This window comes from Sycon ciliatum, chromosome 2 (genome assembly GCF_964019385.1).
Source record: "Sycon ciliatum chromosome 2, ocSycCili1.1, whole genome shotgun sequence".
NCBI classification, from domain to species: Eukaryota; Metazoa; Porifera; class Calcarea; order Leucosolenida; family Sycettidae; genus Sycon; species Sycon ciliatum.
Genome location: NC_088644.1, coordinates 5497859 through 5518465, shown reverse-complemented (window position 1 = coordinate 5518465; position 20607 = coordinate 5497859). Strand labels below are relative to the sequence as shown.

Sequence of the window (20607 nt, the reverse complement as noted above, 5' to 3'; positions counted from 1 at the left end):
AAAGAATACCCCCCCCCCCCCCACCTCCCCGGAGGATGTACCCAGTGTGACTGTGTGCTACACAGCCTTAGTTCAGTAGGGGTAGGTTGCACTTTTTGAAGCTCCCGTAAATCTTTCTTGGTAGAGCCCAGCCGGCATCAGGCCGGACTGGAGGTAGTTTCCGTAGGGTAGCAGTAAGTTCTTTTTTTTAGTAGTGCTCGTAGAAATTGGTGACCTCCGCCATGCCTGGGGCCACCACGAGAACAAACACTCGCGCGACTGCCCTGAGTGATGAAGAGCTGAGGCTGATGGCGTCGTTGCCGGGCATTGAGGTATCTGTAGTAGAAATCCTGAAAACATTGGCCGCACTTGTCTCGGAATCGGCTGATCGGGAGACGCGCCTAAGGCCCTCTTCAGACTAGGTACAAAACAGCCTATAAGTCACATTTACATAGAAGTTTCCAAGACAACAACAAGAATCTGGCGGGAAGCCTAAAAAGCTGCCCAATCCTTTCAGGCAGGGTGCAAACCCTTGTACAAGGCAACTTTCCTGCATTTATCGTACTTTCACCAGGCAGTTGTACGAACTTTGTACCCGGGTACGACTGTCCGCTGCTTTCACACATCCCAGGCCCATTGTGCAATTTCGTAGGGTCAAAGGTTGCCTGTATATTGCATGTAAAATGTGTAGTCTGAATGCAGGCATGGAAAAATGTTGCCTTTTAGGTTTTATGTGATTTTGTACTGGATTTTCTATGTACGTAGTCTGATGAGGGCCTAAACAAACGGGTTGACGAGCTGTCAAGGCAGCTCAAAGAGGTGAATGAAGAGTTAGTGTCTCTCTGAGAAGCCGCCATTGCCTCGCGAAAAGCTACCCCAAGGCCAGTTCAAACACAGCAGGGTACGGGTGCGGGTCAACCTTCGCGTAGGCGTACCAAAGCAGGCAGTTCGGGTACAGGTACTCGAAAGCATGACACCACGATGTCCCGTAGCGTCCCCAGCAACATTTCCCGTAGCGGTGACGAGTGAGAAGAGGATGGCAGCGTCACCTGCAACATCTCCCGTAGCAGTGACGAGTGTGAAGGGGATGGCGACCAAGATGCCATCCCCACCAAGTCCCAGACAGATGTGACAGAATCCAAGCCAATCTTTCATGTTATTGAGGATGACTCATGGAAGCTTGTCTCCTCAGAACGACCCAAAAACAAGCGTGCTGTGGTGTATGTGGGCAATATCGCCACAGATAGCACTGAGAGCCACTTCAGGCAATTTATCAAAACCAGGAGTGAGTTTCCGGGCGCCTCCATTCCTGTCCACACCTGCAGTATATGGCTGTCAGAAAGTGGGCGTGCTTCCGCAAGAGTGACCATCGATGCCACTTCACTCTCCACAGTGACAGCGCCCAACTTCTGGCCAAGGCCCGTATACTGCAGGCCATGGAGGTTCTTAGAAACCAGCTCTGAGAGCAGCACCAGGAGTCGCAGCCACAGCAGCAGAAACAGCAGCACCTCTGCCAGTGTTCTGACTAAACAGGAACAGCAACAACAGCAGCCGGGTTCAACGTCTTCCTCCTCCCCGCCGCCACCACCACCGGCAGACTTCATCTCCACTCACTACACAGTGGCCCAAAACGGAGAAACTCCAACCTCTCCCCACTAGAGGCTGGAGACCTGAAGAGATCAAACGGATCTGCGCCACAACATGACCAGCATGATGCGCAGCCACCCCAGCAGGACGCCCAGTCCTCTCATGCCCAATGATGGATTCCAGACCTCTGCGACTGCTAGTGACTAATGCATTCAGCCTGAGCAACAAGATAGGTGCCCTGCAGCATGCAATCCTGCAGTATAATGTAGACGTGGCAATAGTAACAGAAACGAAGCTCTTCTCAGATAATTCCTCCCATGAGTTGACCATCCCAGGATACTCACCCCCTATAAGGAAGGATCGAGATGCCCATGGTGGCGGTGTGGCAGTGTGGGCTAGGAGTGAACTATCCATTACCCACCACGACGATATAGATTGCCGTGATCACGAGCTTTTATGGATTTCCCTGGCAATGCACTCCGGAACAAAGACTGTTCTGGGTGCCCTCTACCGGCCTGGCTCTTGTGCAGAGACAGACACCAGCCTGATGGACTACCTAGACAACACCTTGGATGATGTCCGCCGTCTTGGCAGCAATGTGATAATTGCAGGGGACTTCAACGTGAATAATTCAGCCTGGCTACAGAGTAGCAAGACTACCCGAGCCGGTGAATGCCTGGAGGAAGTCTGCGCAGCACATCATCTTGTCCAGCATGTCACCCAGCCAACCCGCGGCAACAATACTCTCGATCTTTTCATCTCCGATTTCTCACACCCCGTATGCACCACGGCCTATGCACCACTTGGACGATCTGATCATGCCGTTATCATTGCCGAGTTTCTCCAACAGCATCCACGACGCGAAGATCCTGCTGTTCGACAGGTTTGGAAATACGCCCTTGCTGACTGGCACCGCCTGGGAGCCTACCTCCGCAACATAGACTGGCCCGCCAAGATCCATGGGTGTGCGGAGCAGTCCTGTCAGCGCGTAACTGATGTCATCATGCATGGAATGAAACAGTTCTTACCATCCAAAGAGCTTGTGGTGCACCAATCCAACCCTGTATGGTGGACACCGGACTGTTCTAACGCCAATCATGCCAAGGAGCGGGCATGGAAGCTGTGGCGACGCAATCCCCACAACGATAACCACAAGGTCAAGTACATCACAACTGTTAACCACGAAGTGGAAGCGTGTCATGCAGCGCGATTAGCACATCAACGTAGAATTCGGAACAAGCTTACTGCAGGTTGCCTCCTGGACAAAGAGTGGTGGTCAACCATCAAGAGCGCAGCAGGCAAGGGACGTTGCTCTGACATCTCCCTGCTGACCAACCCTGCGGGACAAGAGTTCCACTCTTCTCGTGAGAAAGCCGAGTGCTTTCCAGCGCATTTTGCGACCAAGTGTAGCCTTGGCAATAACGACCTCTGTGCTGCTGACCTGCCTTACCTGCAACGACCTGCCTATGCCACGCTAAAGCACATTCACTTCCGCGCAGCAATGGTCAAACGGCACTTGGCGAACTTGGCTGTATCAAAAGCAACTGGACCGGATGGAATCTCTGCTCGTGTGCTCAAGATGTGCTCATCTGAACTTGCAGACCCACTGGCAAAGCTCTTCGCCCACTGCTTCTTAGCCGGTGTGCAACCTGGAGCATGGAAACTTGCCCATGTAGTCCCAGTTCACAAACGGTCCTCCAGATCTTTGGCATCTAACTACCGACCAATATTACTGCTAACGATCATGTCGAAAGTCATGGAGGGCATTGTAAACACGCAACTGGTTAACTACCTATAGAAGCATGAGGTGTTGCCAAACAGCCAGTTTGGATTCCGACGTGGTACAGGAACCGCAGATATCTTTTAAATGGCTCTCCAACATGAATGGGTCCACACCATAAGTACTGGCGGTTGTGTCCAGGTCCTCGCCGTGTATATTGCCGGTGCGTTTGACCGGGTATCGCACACAGGAGTGCTGTACAAAGCAAAAGCAGGCCGGCGTCGACAGACGCCTGCTTGTATGGCTACAGGACTACCTCACCAACCGAAACATCCGCGTTGTGGTTGGAGGCCAGACGTCAGATGCTCAACCCATCCAGGCTGGTGTCCCCCAAGGCAGCATCCTAGGACCCAGCCTCTTCCTTCTGTACACCTGTGACATTGAACAATGTTTAACTCCAGGAACGCAGCTGAGCAGCTTTGCAGACGACACCACACTCTACAGCTTAGTACAGCCAACTGACGATCTCCAACAGTCCACCGCCTCCCTCCAAGGGTCCCTCAACAGTCTTGAGGAGTGGGGCCGCAAGTGGCGTATCTGTTTTGAGCCAGCCAAGACACAGCGCATGACTCTACATCGCAAGCACATTCCCCCTGCACTCCACCAGTCACCTTTGGAGGTGAAGCACTCCAGGAGACAGATACCCTGAAACTGCTGGGAGTCATGCTCGACCCTACTCTCTCCTACAGAGCACACACTCGCAGTGTTGCACTTCGCGCCTCCCAAAGGCTGGGTTTCCTACGAAAGGCAGCACCCATCCTGGACGACCAGGGTCGAATGACGGTCTACAAGGGATTCGTGCGACCCCTACTTGAATATGCCCCACTGGCCTGGTCGAGCGCAGCCGCAACTAACATGGCCCAGCTGGACAAGGTTCAGCAACGTGCCCTGCATTTCCTGGGACCTGGAACCATGCGCCAAAGTCTTCAGCTTCGTCGGATGGTGGCAGCCCTGTCATAGTTGTTCAAGCTGCACTACATTCCAGGGCCTCCCCAGGTAAAGGCCATGCTGTCACCAACCAAGCCCCCTGCCGTAGCTAGCATGTGCACACGTCAAAAACGTCAGACGCACCATGCCTTTCAGCTGAAGTGGACACCCCTCGCACAGCCCCTGTCTACCTCCTGCGGTTCTTCCCCTTCTTCGCCATAACACCCTGGAACAACCTGCCTGCGGACCTCCTGCTTCACGAGCCTCATTCAAGACGCCTCCAAACCTTCAAGGTCAACGTATGTAAGGATCTAATCCGAAAGAGATGTCTGCGGTCCACACAGTACCTGTGACGATGATATTGAGACCCATTTAGTATTTACCTCTCTACTAGTACTTGCTTGTTTAAGATTATTGTTCTCTTTCTTCATTTTCCCTTCTGGTTTAGTCATTACACGTATTTATTATTATTTGGTGCAATACTAGCGCCCCTTTCTCGCACCAAATTATAATTTTTGCTACCTGGCCATGCAACCCCCCCTTTTTCGATGCCAGGTTGCAACGCTAACGCCGAGACCCCTGGTCGGTCGAGTTGCTCCCTGTACATCGGCACGTCGTCCCTACATCCCCTGTGTCTTGTCTTGTGTTTATCTTCACATGTCTCTTTGTAGGGCTGTGTTCCCAATAAAAAAAATAAAAAAAATAAAAAATAAAAGTGCTCAACACTGCGGAGGCAAAGCAAAATACAGGCCAACAAGGACAATCAAGGCTTGCGAGCTGCACCACTCCCTGCTCAATACGCAATGTTTCGGGGAAATCACCTTCATCCATTGAGTAGGCTGAGAAGGAGTGTACCTGAAGACCATCACTTTTATTGTGCTCCTTAGGACCAGACATCAACAGGGATACAAACTTACAGAAATGCTCCGTTTTCATCCCGAGGAACCTCGTGAACACCAGATAGCAGCGTGAGGCATTGTCGCTTCTGGACGGTGAGAACACACGTCGAGGACCATTGGTCATTCACAAAGCACGAGCTCCAGTTTGGGGAGGAAACCGCAAGGACTGCGATAGATGCGCAAGATGGCCCAGAAGGTTCTTGTGTATTTGGAAGGTAGTGCACGTTAGTTCACATGTGCATCGATGTCTCGTCATACCAGTAGAAATTTACGGACATAGCAGTTGTCCAATGCAGGATTTCAGGTATTCATTCCAGTTGGAAAATCTAAAATCGAAAATAGTTCTCTTTAAAGCACAGCTGAGGCCCTCCGGTACCTGAGAATGCGAGATCTAATCGCGTGTTCACCGGAAGTAGTTAACTCAAAGCAACCTGAGAGAATTTTGAAGTTCTCATTGAGAGCGGGGCAACCATGTGAACTGTTTTCTGAACTGGACAGGAAGCTCCATCCTTCCACGGCGAAAGGGCCTGGTTTGTTTCCAATGTATTTCTGAAGGTAATTGGCACTGAGGCTGCGTTTGCACGGAGACGAAACAATACGAAACGAAACAAAACGGAACGAAAACGCATCATGCGCTGTATCATGCGCTGTACATGTCATGTGCATGTCGTGTGCATGTCGTGTGCATGTTGTGTGCATGTCGTGTGCATGTCATGTGCATGTCGTGTGCATGTCGTGTGCATGTCGTGTGCATGTCGTGTGCATGTCGTGTGCATGTCGTGTGCATGTTGAATTGTTCATGCGGAGTTATATGATGATTAACGGGGCTGGCCTCGAATCGTTTTCAAACCGTTTACACGAGAACAGCAGATCGTTTTTAACCATTTAGACGAAAACGGAAAATGGGTGAACAGGCTGCAGTTAGCACTTGCTGGCTTGCCATAACGGCGGGAAGTTACACGTTAGTTGGAGTTGGTACGTGCTGGTGGTCGCAAGATTTGTGTATTTCCCGCGAAGTATAGTCCCGCGCGAAATGGTTTGCATTACCGCGCGCCGTTTCCAATCGTTTTCCCTGTTTTCACCGTTTACACGAGAACGAAACGTTTTGAAAAAGTTTTGAAAACGTTTCAAAACATTAGAAATGCTTTTCAATTTCGTTCCGTTAAGGTATCGTTTCCGCCATTGTCGTGTAAACAATCGCAGTAAACGCAACGATTTCGTTCCGTTTAGGTATGCTTCGTTGTCGTGTAAACGCAAATCGTTTTCAATCGTTGTTGTGTAAACGCAGCCTGAGTCTAGAGTTATTATCAGTTGCATTACCACGTCCCACTGGATGATCACAGTCGAGCCACAGACAATGCTCATGTAAAGTGGACGATGTGAGCGTTTGCTGTGGATATTTAGTACCTTTATCTTGGCTGAGGTTAGAAGCAGGCTACAACCTGTGACGTGCCGGTTTGCAACAGAAAACAGGACATTATTGTGCATTAACACTTTCCAGAGGCATACCGGGTGATGTGATCAGCGTGAAGAAGGCAACATCAATTTTGGTAGATACGTGATGTTTAGACTTGGCTCGGACATGCGGATCCGGTTTGAATAAATGTACTTCTGCTTTTTCTGAACAGAGATCAAATGTCCGCAAATTCGTCCACTACCATCTGGCAAGACTGTAGAAATCTTTCCAGGCATCGTCTTCTATGCATGCAATGCAGGATTTAAACTTGTAGGCACATCAGCTTCAAGGTGTATGGCTAATGGAAGCTGGTCGACTAGTATGCCTCAATGCAACCGTAAGATATCCAGCGTGCTCTTGCACAGTAATATCTTATTTCACCAAAGCACATTATTATTATTATTACCGTAAAATCCCGCCAGAGCGCCCCTACCTCCTCGGCGCTTCAGGTGGGGAGGGGCGGATGGGCGAGTCCTACTTGCGGCATTCAGTGCTACATGAAAAGGTACGCAACCTACGAAAACTGTTCGTGCATCTCGTACACCGACCAAAGGTCAAGAGCCACGAGTCGTACAGATCCGTCAAAAAGGGTTTGTGCGATCCCTAGTCAAGAGAGTGGGCACTGTTGCGTACATTTCCAACGGGGTCGAGCACGCGTCTGCAGTACAGTACGGCATCACAGACTGCGACAGAGATACGAGAAATCACGTCCCTGACAAGAAGTCAGGGAGGGCGGATAGGAGAGACGGGCCGCTCTGGCGAGATTTACGGTATTATTATTATTCAAAGGATCAATTGGGGAAGTGAACTGCCTGAAAAGAGAACAAATCGCCAGACCCACCAGGACTCGAAAACGGGACCTTGCTTGTCATGGGTAATGCTCTAACCACTGAGCTATGGGACCGGGCTGAACCCCAAAGGCGCTGACAAGATTTTCACTTCAAAGGCAGCTCACAACACGTGCCACACATACTGGCGGCACTTGGGTCTTTCTCCCTCCCAGAGGACCAACCACGGTCAGTTTCTGGACCCTACCAGAAGTGAAAAGAGAGTGATAAATTTTGAAAGGATTGGGAGAACTTCAAATTCTAAGGAACGACTTTGCTATGTTACCGCGCCTGATCTGTGGCGACTGGATAATGGAGCTTGGTACACTGGCGTTGCTCTGGCCAAGAGCTTTCCAACGAGCCCTAGATTGTGAAAATCAAGTGAAGGAGACAAAAGTTATGACCTGGTGAAGTTGGAAATTGTGCTGAAATTCGTAATCCTGGTGCATGCTGTGCAAGTAATCCGGTAATAAAGGGTTAAGTGCTTTATATTATATTCCACCTATTTGTACAATTGCTCTTAGAGACGGGAAGCCTATAAGGGACAGAAAACCAAAGTTCATTACCATCATCTTTAATAAGGACCCCAAAATTCATCAACCAGTTTTCGGGCATCCTCTTCAAATGAATTACAAGAAACCAGAACCAAGGAAACATAGGGATGCGTAGCATAACAAGGGTGGTTACCATTGCAACTAGGTGATAAGTGTAGGGAACAAATATGCTCCAGTGGGGATGGGATAAAGGAGAAAGGGAGAACGAGAAGGTGGAAAGTGACACAAGAGAAACTAAACGCAAACAGTGTGGGATAAAGCACCTAATGGACGCATTAACTCACGGAGAGAACATATCAGTAAACAACAGTTGAACCTGAGAGAAATTACATGTTTCTTTTGGTAAAAAATTGTGGCTCTATATTATGAATATAATTTCTTCTAACCTGTTGAATTGGGCCAGAGGACGCGACCACGCGCATGGCACAAAACAGAGAAGTGGCTATTAAAATGCACATCCGCACAATCAGCATTGGCAATGGAGTGGTCACTAACAGACTTCACGATCCAGAGAACAAACATTGACACTTGAGCTAGGTTCACAGTCAGGCGTATCCTGTGTTTGCTCCACTGATATTCTTCCAGGCGCAGAACTTTGCAGCAGATCATTTGACACTTCCATTGACTCTGGTGGTGACGCTGCCCATGACCCTGCACTTGCCAGTGTCCCTGAACCTGCCACTAGAGACACATTGCATGTAATTCATTTGAAGAGGATGCCCGAAACTGGTTCATGCGTTTTGAAGTTCTTATTGATGATGATTGTAGTGTTCTCTCAACTCAAGATAACACTACAATAATGATGATGAATAACTTCAGATTTGTAGTTTCTTGTCCAACATAATTATACTGACACACACGCAGACATAGACACAAATGGCGACAACAAGCAAGTCGAAGTGAAGTTCGCCGAAGCCAGATGTGACTCCCAGATACATGCATCTATCACAATTGCCATGATTAGATCTATCCAGGGTGCTGTTGTCCGTCGCCACTCCTTGACCAATAACACATGTGGGAATACAGCCTACTCGCTAATCAGTGGGGGACTTGCACAAAAAATGCTCGTAGGGCGCTTTTGGAAGGGCGAAGTTCACTGAAATTGGATCGATGTCTTTCGTACTTGGATAAGAACAATAGCAGTATTGGAAAGGCGAGAGCTGCTTCATGTTTTGTTCTCTTCTCACCAGCAATTCAATGCTTTCCATTTGCTACACCCAAGAATGGTACACTTGTACGAAGTTCATGGGGGGTGTTTGGCATCACCGAGTTTGCATGCGACGAAGGATACGCACTCAAAGGGCAGAGATCTTCAGTATGTAGGGAGGATGGAACCTGGTCATCTACCGAACCCTCGTGTGAAGGTGAGATCGTTGTATTCTTGGTTAAGCCCAAGTTGAGCCATCCCAAACATACCATACCGTCACCAGTGTCGTATCCTATACGTGAAACGAAATTCGGCCGACACGTTTCGTACTTTAAGGGAGCATGTTTGAGAATACCAAAGTATATGTGCAAGTGGATCTTTCCGATTTCGCTCAAATTTTGCAGGTATGTTCCCTTTGGGGTGTAGATCGGTTGTGCAAAGCCCTTGAAAAAGTTTCTGAAGGGAACCTTGAAACTTGCATACCCCTCAAAAATGGTCGAAATATCACACTATTTATGGGTCTCCAAAGCTCTCCAAGCTCTTCAAGCTTCAGAGGTGGTTGAAACTTGGAGATTCCCGCGGTTTGGGATCAGCGCATGCGAAATAGGCTAAAAGTGCCTTTTCGCATACGCACAGCGCATACTTTACATGTTTTCGTGGCACTCAAGATCGCGGCCCCTTTGGCGCTTCATTTTGCTTGACAGCTGCAAAATATCTCCTAATTCTTCGAGACCCGTTCCTGAAGAATCCCAGTTTCTTCGACTTCTCTTTTCTTCTTCTCCTAGAAGCTAGAGAATTTAAGAACGCACCCCCCCCCCCCCCCTCTTAGTCTCACTATACCGCATTTCCTGTACTAAGATTTTGCATGGCTGTAGGAAGCTCTCCAGGCGTCTTGGTCTGTGCAAGCTGGGAAGGATTTAAACTCAGCTGTCAGGTGTATGGCTAATGAAAGCAGGTTGTCCAGTATGCCCCAATTCAATGATAAGATATGCAGCTTGCTCTTAGGAAGAAAGAAACAAAATGTTACATGTTGTCCGTAGTTTGTCCTTCTGTGTGTGATATGCCTACTTCAAGTAGACAAAATTATGAAGCAGCCTCAGAACTTTAGCAGCCGGGCCCTAACGAACATCCTCTTTCTTTCTAGTGCTGCTTATTAGACCTCACCTACTCGCAATATTTGTACAATTGCTCTGAAATAACATTCTTAGAGGGTGGGAGAAATGAGGGACGGAAAACAACAAAATGTCAAGCTGTACTTTGAAAAGATTGGGAGAACTACAAATTCAAAGTATCAGTTAGGGAAGTGAACTGCCTGAAAAGAGAAAAAAATTGCCAGACCCACCAGAACTTGAACCCGGGATCTTGCTTGCCATGAGCAATGCTCTAACCACTGAGCAATGGGACCAGGCTGAACCTAGAAGGCACTGACAGGCTTTTCACTCCAAAGGCAGCTCATAACACGTGCCACACATACTGATGGCACTTGGGTCTTTTTCCCTCCCCAGGGGACCAACCACGGTCAGTTTCTGGACCGGACCGGAAGTGAAAGGAAGTGGTTAATTTTTTGTAAGATTGGGAGAACTTCAAATTCAAAGTATCTGTCGGGGAAATTAACTTCCTCAAAAGAGGAAAAGTTGCCAGACCCACCAGGACTCGAACCCGGGACCTTGCTTGTCATGAGGAATGCTCTAACCACTGAGCTATGGGACTAGGCTGAACCTAGAAGGTGCTGACAAGTTTTTCCGTCCAAAGGCAGCTCACAATACGTGGTTAGAGCATTGCTCATGACAAGCAAGGTCCTGGGTTCGAACCCTGGTAGGTCTGGCAATGTTTTCTCCTTTCAGGCGGTTCACTTCCCCGACTGATAATTTCAATAATTATTTGATGTTATCCTAATCCTTTCAAAAAATTGATCACCTTCGTTCACTTCTGGTAGGGTACAGTAACTGACCGTGGTTGGTCCCGTGGGGAAGGGAAAAGGCCCAAGTACCATCAGTAGGTGTGGACCGTGTTGTGAGCTGCCTTTGGAGTGAAAAACTTGTCCCCGCCTTCTAGGTTCAGCCTGGTCCCATAGCTCAGTCGTTACAGCGTTGATCATGACAAGCAAGGTTCCGGGCTCGAGTCCTGGTGGGTCTGGCAACTTTTTCTCCTTTCCGGCAGTTCACTTCCCCGACTGATACTTTGAATTTGAAGTTCTTCCAATCCTTTCAAAAAACAAAATTATTTTTCACTTATGGTAGGGTCCAGAAACTGACCGTGGTTGGTCCCCTGGGAGGGGGGGGGGAAGACCGAAGTGCCATCCGTATGACAATTATTATTGTGTGGTTTATGTTGTGAGCTGCCTTTGGAGTGACAAACTTGTCCCCGCCTCCTAGGTTCAGCCTGGTCCCTTAGCTCAGTGGTCAGAGCGTTGCTCATGACAAGCAAGGCTCTGGGTTCGAGTCCTGACGGGTGTGGCAATTTTTTTCTCTTTTCAGGCAGTACACTTCCCCGACTGATACTTAGGTACCAAAGAACGAGAACGTGAGAAGCGAGGCAAGAGAAACTAAAACGCAGACTCTTTGAAAACAAATATCAAATAGATGCTGGTATTGACTAGTGGAAAGAGGGTGTCAGTAAACTACAGTTGAACTTGAAAGATAATTCAATTTCTTTTTGTTATGTAAAGGTGGCTGGGTAGTGTAAATATAATTTCTTCTAAACCTTCAGATGGGCAAGACGACCAGAGTCACGTGACAAACCAGAGCAACAGCTATAAGAATTCAGTCGAGCACAATCACCATTCGCAGCGAGGTAGTCGCTTACAGAATAATCATATTCACGATTAAGAGAACAAACATTGATACTTAAGGTAGGTTCACAGTTAGATGGTCGGTGTCTAAACTCTGCTAATATTCTTGCAGGCGCAGAAGTCACCAGCTTCCTGGTTGTTGTTGACACTTTCGTTGACTCTGGTGGCGACGCTGCCAGTGACTCTGCAGTCGGTGGTGTCACTAAACCGGCCACTAGAGGCTCACCGCATGTAATAAATTTGAAGAGATTTTTCCAAACTGGTTCATGAATTAGTTTGGATTCCGTATTGATGATGATGTTGATGATGTTGATGAATAGCTCGAGATTTGTATTGTCTTGCTCGACATAATACTGGCACACGCAGGGACGTAGACATAAATCACAACACACAAATCGAAGAGAAGTTGGCCGCAGCCAGATGTGACTGCTAGATTCATGCGCCTATCAACATTGCCATTGTTAGATCTATGCAGAGTGCTGTTGTCAGTCGCCTCTCCCTGGCCAGTAACACCTGTGGTAATACAGCCTGCTCGCTAGTCAGTAGGAGAGCTGCATACAAAACGCTCGACATGACGTTTGCATAGGCTAAAAATGGATTGATGTCTATCGTACTTGGATAGGAAATCTACCACTATCAGAAAGGTGACAGATGATTCATGTTTGTTCTGTTCTAACCAGCAATTCGATGCTCACAACTTGCTCCACCCAAGAATGGTACCGTTGTAAGAAGTTCTCTAGTGCTATTTGGCATCATTGAGTTTGCGTGCAACGACGGATACGCACTCAATGGGCAAAGAGCTGCAGTATGTAAGGGGAATGAAACCTGGTCATCTAAAACACCCGTGTGTGAAGAAGGTAAGATGGTTGTATTCTTGTTAAGCCAAAGCTTAGCCACCCCAAGCATACTATACTGGTATGAGTCACGTCTCCTGTACAAGTACATGAAACGGAAAGTTGATGAAACACACAAATAGGGCTTGAAAAAGTCGGGATCCCAAAGTGATGCAACTTGGTGGGATGTATATGTGTGCGAGGTTTATCGAGGAAAGATACAATCTGGTTCAGTTTGTAGACTCTGGTGCATATTTTGTACCAACGAAGTGTACAATAGATACTCTTGTGTGCTTGCGTTTTACCGTGTCCTTTCCTGTGCAACCAGATGTAAGTCGAAATATTAGGTACATCCATGTGTTTCCCAGGACGTAAACAGTGAAACGTTTGTTGAATTTGTGCATTTTTCCTTGCATTTTATTCTGCCTGAATAGTGATCCAGTGCCCAAAATTGGGTGAACCTGCTAACGGAACCATTGTCAGAAACTCTCACGCTGTCCTTGGTGTCACTGAATTCGCATGCGATGAAGGATACTTACTCGTAGGCAATTCATCATCAGTCTGCATGAGCAAGGGATATTGGTCATCTGATGCTCCAAAGTGTCAAGGTGAGTTTCCTATCAATTCACCACACATTTTTTCCGGTACTACACTGCTTAGTTCCACGCAGCAGAAAGGATGGACATGTCATTGACTTCGTTTGCGCTGACAAGTTCGGACGACATTTTCCTTCGGGGCCAGTAGCAATAAAAAAACATCTCTCATTTTTTTGGTTTCAGATTGGGATTGCACCTTCACACGGGTCATAAAAACCTGTTGATTTTCGAAAGAATGCAACAGTTCGTCCAATGATAGCACCGACCACCATTGTCATTCTAGCCAACAAGCATGTCATTCCCACCCGGATCCAACCTTTTTTCCTAGTCACCAGGATTTAAAGAGGTGCAACTGATTTGTGTTTTCTCTACAAAGGAATATCAAAATGCCCCTAATAACAGCGGCTTGGTGCCGACCGATGCGCGGTTTTACATTACAGCTGATATCAAAATGTCTTGGTTTGATCAGCAATATTAATTTTGGGTGTAGCACAGATTGAGGTGAGAGGTTTTGTTTAACGTTAGGCTTTCGCAAAATCTGGGATTATATAAACTACAATTACCGATTTTTGAAAAGCTAAAGAAGGGCCAGTGGCGAAGCTTGCTAAGCTGAGGGAGACATCAGAACCTGATTCCATCAATACGGTTACCATTATAAACCAAAGACAGCTCGGATTACCAAACTGAGTTTTTGCACCAAGTTCTGTGCATACTAAGTTTCAAAAAATTAACTGTCATTTGTTTTGAAGCTGGTTGTTAGGGTATGATTGTTTGTCGGATCCTGATGAGACTTTTTTTCCATAGTTGATCAAGAGATAGGCCTTGATGAACCTAGTATGGAGACTTTCTGGCTGTCCCCTCTGTCATTGGTACCCAGAAATTCGATGCAGTAGTGACCTGGCTACACCGGATCATGGAGCTGCGACATTCATCTCCAATAAATTGTTCGATGTCATAACATATTCGTGTAACCCGGGATATCAACTTATTGGCGACATCAGCTCAATTTGTCTTCCATCTGGTAACTGGTCAACTGCTACTCCGTCTTGTGAAAGTAAGTACTGTTTCCGCTTGTGATTTACAGTAAGGTGTTCCGATGGAGCCAGCTGAGGGACAATTGAAATGACGGACTATCGCATGTTGACACATATTAAATTTGAACACAGGCGTTGTGAGTTTGGACGAACAAAACGGAACAGGAGTGGAGATATAGAGCAGTTTGCTGGTGCACCAATAACCTTGTACATATCAATAAGACAAAGCCAGAAGCTGTCATTCTGTTTCTGGCGTCCATTATCTGTTGATAGATACGAGAACTGTGCATTGGGGCCCACGGCTCTGCATTTGCACAGTCATAGTTTCCCCATGCAGTGTCTCTGGGCAATGTTGGCAGCCTCCCCTGCACATGTGTGATATAATTCAGTACCGTGATTCTCTGGATAAAATTGTACTGTATCAGTGCTCTCAACTACCTGTGTAAATCATGAATTTTGTAAAGCACGCGAAATGGCTGGGCTACATGTGTTAGTTTGAATGGTTGTGTCCACCCGAATTCCTTTCGAGTAATATCCCACATTATAAAAAATAACCTCCAGAAATATATCTATTGGTTTTGTCACTTGTACCCAGGTATTCTGTGCAAGGATGTTCCCGCCGTCAACAACGGAAGCATCATTTCATTAAATAATATTCACACGATAAATGCAACTTCTATTGCGGTCTGTAACCCTGGATTCCATCTTTATAGCAATAGAACAGTTCAATGTGCCGAGGACGGCAGCTGGGACACAACGTCTCTTCCCGATTGTAGACGTAAGTAACGCTCTTTAGCAATATTGCTATATTTACTTTCGCATATACATGTTGTGCTAGGCAATAATTATATCATTGTCAGTTTTGTGGCATGATGATTTTCTTTAATTCAATAGACAAAATCAGAAGGGGATTATAGTCAGAGTTTTCTAAATTAATTTAAGGTTGCTGAGAAGAAGATTGCCAAAAATGGATCACCGCTGCTCTGCTACTTGTCTGCTACTTGTCAAAATTTAACCGGCCAACAGCCCAACAGCTCCCACAGCCCACATACCCAGCTCCCTTTACGGTGGATAGAAATATGTATTATTATTATTATTATAGCTATGATAATAGTCAGAAGTAGTGGCTGTGACTTCCGCCTTGATTATTAGAACTGGTTTTGCTCCCCACACTGGAGCTACCGCTATTCTGCTGATTTCATCTGACATTTGACTGACTGAAGACTGCCATCCAGAGAACACCAAACATCTATCGAACCTTAGATTCGGCAAACCTGCAAGAAAACACCAATCCCTGTTCAATAGACTAAGTTTCGGGAATTCAACCCCCGTCAGTTGAGCTTGAGTACGCTGAGGGAGGTTGTGCCTGAAGAGCATCATTTATATTATAATGCTCTCCAGGCCCAAACGTCCCAAGGGATACAAACTCACAGACACGCTTCGTTTCCACAAACACCTCGTGATCACAAGATAGCAGCGCGAGTCAGTGTCACTCCTGGACGGTGAGAGCAGGCGTCCAGGACCCTTGGTCATTCCCAACGCTGTCACCTCCAAACAAGCTAATCGCAAGCCTGCGCTGGGCACAAAAGTACGAAATAGTGATTGCGAATTCGGCGACGATTATTAGAAATGGGTTTGCTTCCCACACTTGAGCTCGCGTTATGCCGCAGACTTGACTTGACTCACAATTCCTGTCACATTTATTTCGTAACTGACAAAAAATAGATAAACAGTAGTAGGATATAACATATACACTAGAGTTGAAGGTTGCAGAATCCATTGAAAACGGTGACAGGACAACGCTCTGTAACTAAGTTATTGATGTATTGTTATCTTGCACAATATGTAAGAAGAAATCAGAACCAAGGAACTACAAGTTACGCTATAATGTACACCACTTGTAGTTCCTTGCTCCTCATTTATTCTTATAAATTAATCATTGGCTCTCCACCCTGGTCTAATATACAATTTGGATAAAAATTGCTGATGCTTGCATGAGTGAGTTCCCAAGAACGGCAATAGGAAAGTCACAAGCCTTGCACAGATTAGATTAAACCCAGTAGATATGTGTGTCAGATACAGAAAACGATATGTGTGTCAGATACAGAAAACGATATGTGTGTCAGATACAGAAAACAATATGTGGGTCAGATACAGAAAACGATATGTGGGTCAGATACAGAAAACATGAGAAGAAGCAAGCAATCCACATCAACTCCTACCTGATATAATAAATTCAAAGGGGCACTCCGGCTATATTTTCAACGCCGAGTTTTTGATGCCAAGACGAAGGTAGGTGAAAGAGAAGACCCCTCGAACAAGAACGAGTCTCCAGAAGCGATCGAGTCGAGCAGGAAGACGACTTTTGAATTTCGCCGAGCGAGCGCTGATGACGTAATGAGGGATTAGCTTGCCAGTGGAAATGCATCTGCGCACATACATTTCACATACCTTTTGGCCAATTTTCAATCGAAGAGGAGGTTGTTTTCTATGTTCTCTCAACGTCGTGAGCGATCCAGTCTTCTATACCCTTCCAGGTACCCTCAAGGTCCTCCAGAGGAGAATTTATCTCCAGCGAAGCATTGTTGTTAGCATCACATCTGCTTTGCAGTCTGGTTGTTCAGGTGATACAAACGGGCTCCCCGTTGTTACTTGTTACTCCCTGCGACAGCGGCTATAAGCCTCTCTCTCCATCGTCAACAATTATCACAGATTCAACATTCTACATTTATCAGCACTGCACTGGGTGAATGTCTCTCGAGATGAATTTAGCGGATCAACAACGCTTCGCTGGAGATAAATAATATTCTCCACTGGAGGACCTTGAGGGTACCTGGAAGGGTGTAGAAGACGGGATCGCTCACGACGTTGAGAGAACATAGAAAACAACCTCCTCTTCGATTGAAAATTGGCCAAAAAGTATGTGAAATGTATGTGCGCAGATTCATGTCCACTGGCTAAGGGTGGCCACATCATGCGAATTATTTTGTCCAAAATTGAAATTCAAAAAGCGAAAAAAACGGTCAAAATGTTTTAAGAAAATTCAAAAAATTCCCCAAAATGCCGAAATTCGATCTGTTGCCATGGTTTTTACAGTACTCATACTCAATAGTTCCAAACAGAAACAGAAAATCCACAAACTGCTTATTATGTGTGTCTGTGTGCTTCCAAATTCGGGGATGGGTGTCAAAAGGTCAAAGGTCAAAGTTGTGTGTATTTGAAATTACTGTTTTTTCACATGTCAAACTTGGTACTATTTAGCAGCACATGTACTCTCCAGATGTGACAGCACTGTCGTTCTCCAAAAACGGCCAAAAATTCAATCCTGATGGGGCCAAAATTCCAAAAAAAATCAAAGTGCGAAAATCCTACCAAAATTCAAATATAATTGAAAACATTTTGTGGACAAGCCTACCACTGGCAAGCTAATCCCTCATTACGTCATCAGCGCTCGCTCGGCGAAATTCAAAAGTGGTCCTCCTGCTCGACTCGATCGCTTCTGGAGACTCGTTCTTGTTCGAGGGGTCTTCTCTTTCACCTACCTTCGTCTTGGCATCGAAAACTCGGCGTCGAAAATGAAGCCGGCGTGCCCCTTTAATACGATCTTCTCCATGTCGCCTGTTTCAACTTCCAAAGACATCGCTTTAACAGAAATGGTTTTCCAAGTATCCTTCTATTACGTATTTTTATGGTTATTTCTAGAAACAGTCACCGGCGAAATGAGGATAAACTCGTTCCTGGGAAGACGAATCGGCATCCATTGACAGTGCATTGTTTATGGTCTTGGTTCCTTCCACTATTGAACACGGTGGCTTCAATATATTGCCTATCCTTGGTGTTCAATAATGCTTGTCCTGGGACTAACAACGCAGTTCTTTTCTCACTGTACTTTCAGCCTTGCCAAACATACCCGACAAGGATTCACAGCTGGAGAATGGCTCTGACAGTGTTCCGTATCTGATTGTGATTGGCTGCCTCGGATTTATCGTAGTCATCTTGGTTATAATCGTCATTGCTCTCTTCATACGGCAGCGTTCAGGCGTAGGAAAGCTTATGGTCGCAGATGAAATGACAGTTCTTGACAATGAAGCATCATCCGCAGGGTCTCGCTGGAAACAAAATTCCGAACAGGCCGCCGAGAGTGGATTGGAGTACGGCACCATTGGCGATGCTTGTAGTGATGTGGAAAATGTTGTCTATGCGAGCACTACTGATGTCACAGGTATTTCCTCGGATACAGCCAAGACTGCTCAATCCTGCCCAGATGAAGCAGACGCTCAACCGGATACAACAAGCCCGGTAGCTACGAATGATTACGAGGAAGTGGTCATTACTAAACCTCCACCGAGAAAACCCCAACCAGAGACCAATGATGAGACCACGCTAGGCAACGGACATGCAGATACAGGAGCAGCATCTGAGGAGCCTGAAATCCTGTACACGACCGTACAAATCACAAAGGGACCAAATGGCACACCTGCTCCAACCTGCGAAGACGAGTCCACCACGTATGCCTCCATTGATGTAAAGGCGATGCGAAGTGATCGTTAGCTGGAAAGTGGCTGTCCCACTGCATTACGCAATGCACTTCATTGGGCGTGTTCTTTTTCTTTCCCAGAATGTTACACCTTAGCATTTCACCCCATGTTCCATGGCTCTGTATGCACCATCTCCTCATGTTCCCACTGCAACTTCTCTTTTCTAATTGCACACACCGTACCCTGTAGGCTATATGTACCAACAACTTTCTGCTTATGCATTTGGTTTGCATTGTACAAATACATTTGCACATGCGTTTTTCCAAACCCCTAAATAATCGCATTTCACAAAAGGTCACGTGATTCCGTCTGCATCATCATCTCATGTTGCTATTGCCACTTCTTTTTTTTACGATTGGCGCATACTGTAACATTATAGGCTACTCTTAAGGTCTAAATAATCATGCTTATACGTGTTGTGACAAAGGTACACTTCCTATTTCGCTGCAAACATATTCTTTTGTGAATTTCTGTGCATGAGCACATGTATTCTTTTTAAATCCCTGAACATTTTGCTTTTAAGCAATGCTCAGACTTGTGTGAAATTGCAGCATAATCGCTTTCTGCCTGACTTTCAGTTTATCACAATTCTGCATCACATACTCCTATTAAGGTGCCTTCCGCCACATTTTTTCTCTCCTGGACGTATATTTTGCACGGAATGCATGAAACTATTCATATAACTCTTCCCCAATATGACCATGATTCTCACTGCAGAAAATATGTTCAGCAAGGTTTTGCCGTTTCAGGACATTTCAGTTATTTCGCTGCTTGGCAACAATTCTTGTTTAGTTTTCAACCAAACCTTATCACGTTTCATTTTTTTTCTACCTCTTCACATGTGCGAATAACAGAAATTCCCACGTACAAACATATTCAGTTTGCTAGCTGGAGAAGAATGAGGCCAGTACGTTATAAAGGTTGCTCACTAATGCAACGTCCTCTAGCTTTCTTGCTTTTTCACGAATCCATTATCTCTAGCCAACGTATGATGCTGGAAATTCATGAGTTCAACCGGCGTTAGTAGCTTGTTGAATAGAGAGGTTCCGGGGTACGATTTTCCGTGCCAAAATCCGTGTGGGCGCTACGGATTTTTTTTCAGGCGTGCTCCATACGATTTTTCGGCACGGAGAATCCGTGTGGACTGGCTTTCACACGAACCATGTTTCGTATGGAGATTTTGCGTCATCGGGTGCAGAAAGATTTTTCGCGTACAAATTTGGTACGAGAAACATGGATTTTCCGCGGGAAGTTTTTATTTCGGTACAAATTTTCAAAATAAAAAGGCATAGCGCGGGAATGTGACGTGTTTGCGATCGTAACCTAGGCAATGACGGCAAACACACAAGTTCCGTACCCCGGAACTTTTCACTGCCAGAAAACGACGTATAAAAATCCGTAGCGCCTCCACGAATTTTGGCACGAGAAATCGTACTCCGGAACCTCCCTGTTGAATGTCATTCTATGAGGGCGTGTGAAACTCAGTGTGCTATTTAAATTATTTGGATTCACTTCATGATTGCATGTACTTGTAGATGCGCAATGGAAGACCGTCAGGTAGAGGAATCTGATAGTATTCTCCATATTTTTTTGGTATTCTCCATACTATAGTAGAAGATATAAAAAATGGTTGCGAACGACGGCACTTTATGACATACA

The 20607-nt window shown here is 46.2% G+C and overlaps 1 protein-coding gene across 1 annotated transcript in view; it reads left to right on the top strand.

Annotated features, from left to right (window-relative positions):
• LOC135808386 (P-selectin-like) overlaps window positions 1-19962 on the top strand; it is a 71948-nt gene extending 51986 nt beyond the window's left edge. Inside the window, exons 3-9 of the mRNA XM_065321570.1 lie at window positions 6801-6965; window positions 9200-9373; window positions 12628-12804; window positions 13215-13388; window positions 14254-14430; window positions 15006-15188; window positions 18306-19962. Coding sequence (XP_065177642.1) covers window positions 6801-6965; window positions 9200-9373; window positions 12628-12804; window positions 13215-13388; window positions 14254-14430; window positions 15006-15188; window positions 18306-18961 — 1706 coding nt within the window. The 3' untranslated portion in view covers window positions 18962-19962. The remainder of the gene's footprint in view (window positions 1-6800; window positions 6966-9199; window positions 9374-12627; window positions 12805-13214; window positions 13389-14253; window positions 14431-15005; window positions 15189-18305) is intronic.
• The last annotated feature ends 645 nt before the right edge of the window (window positions 19963-20607 follow it).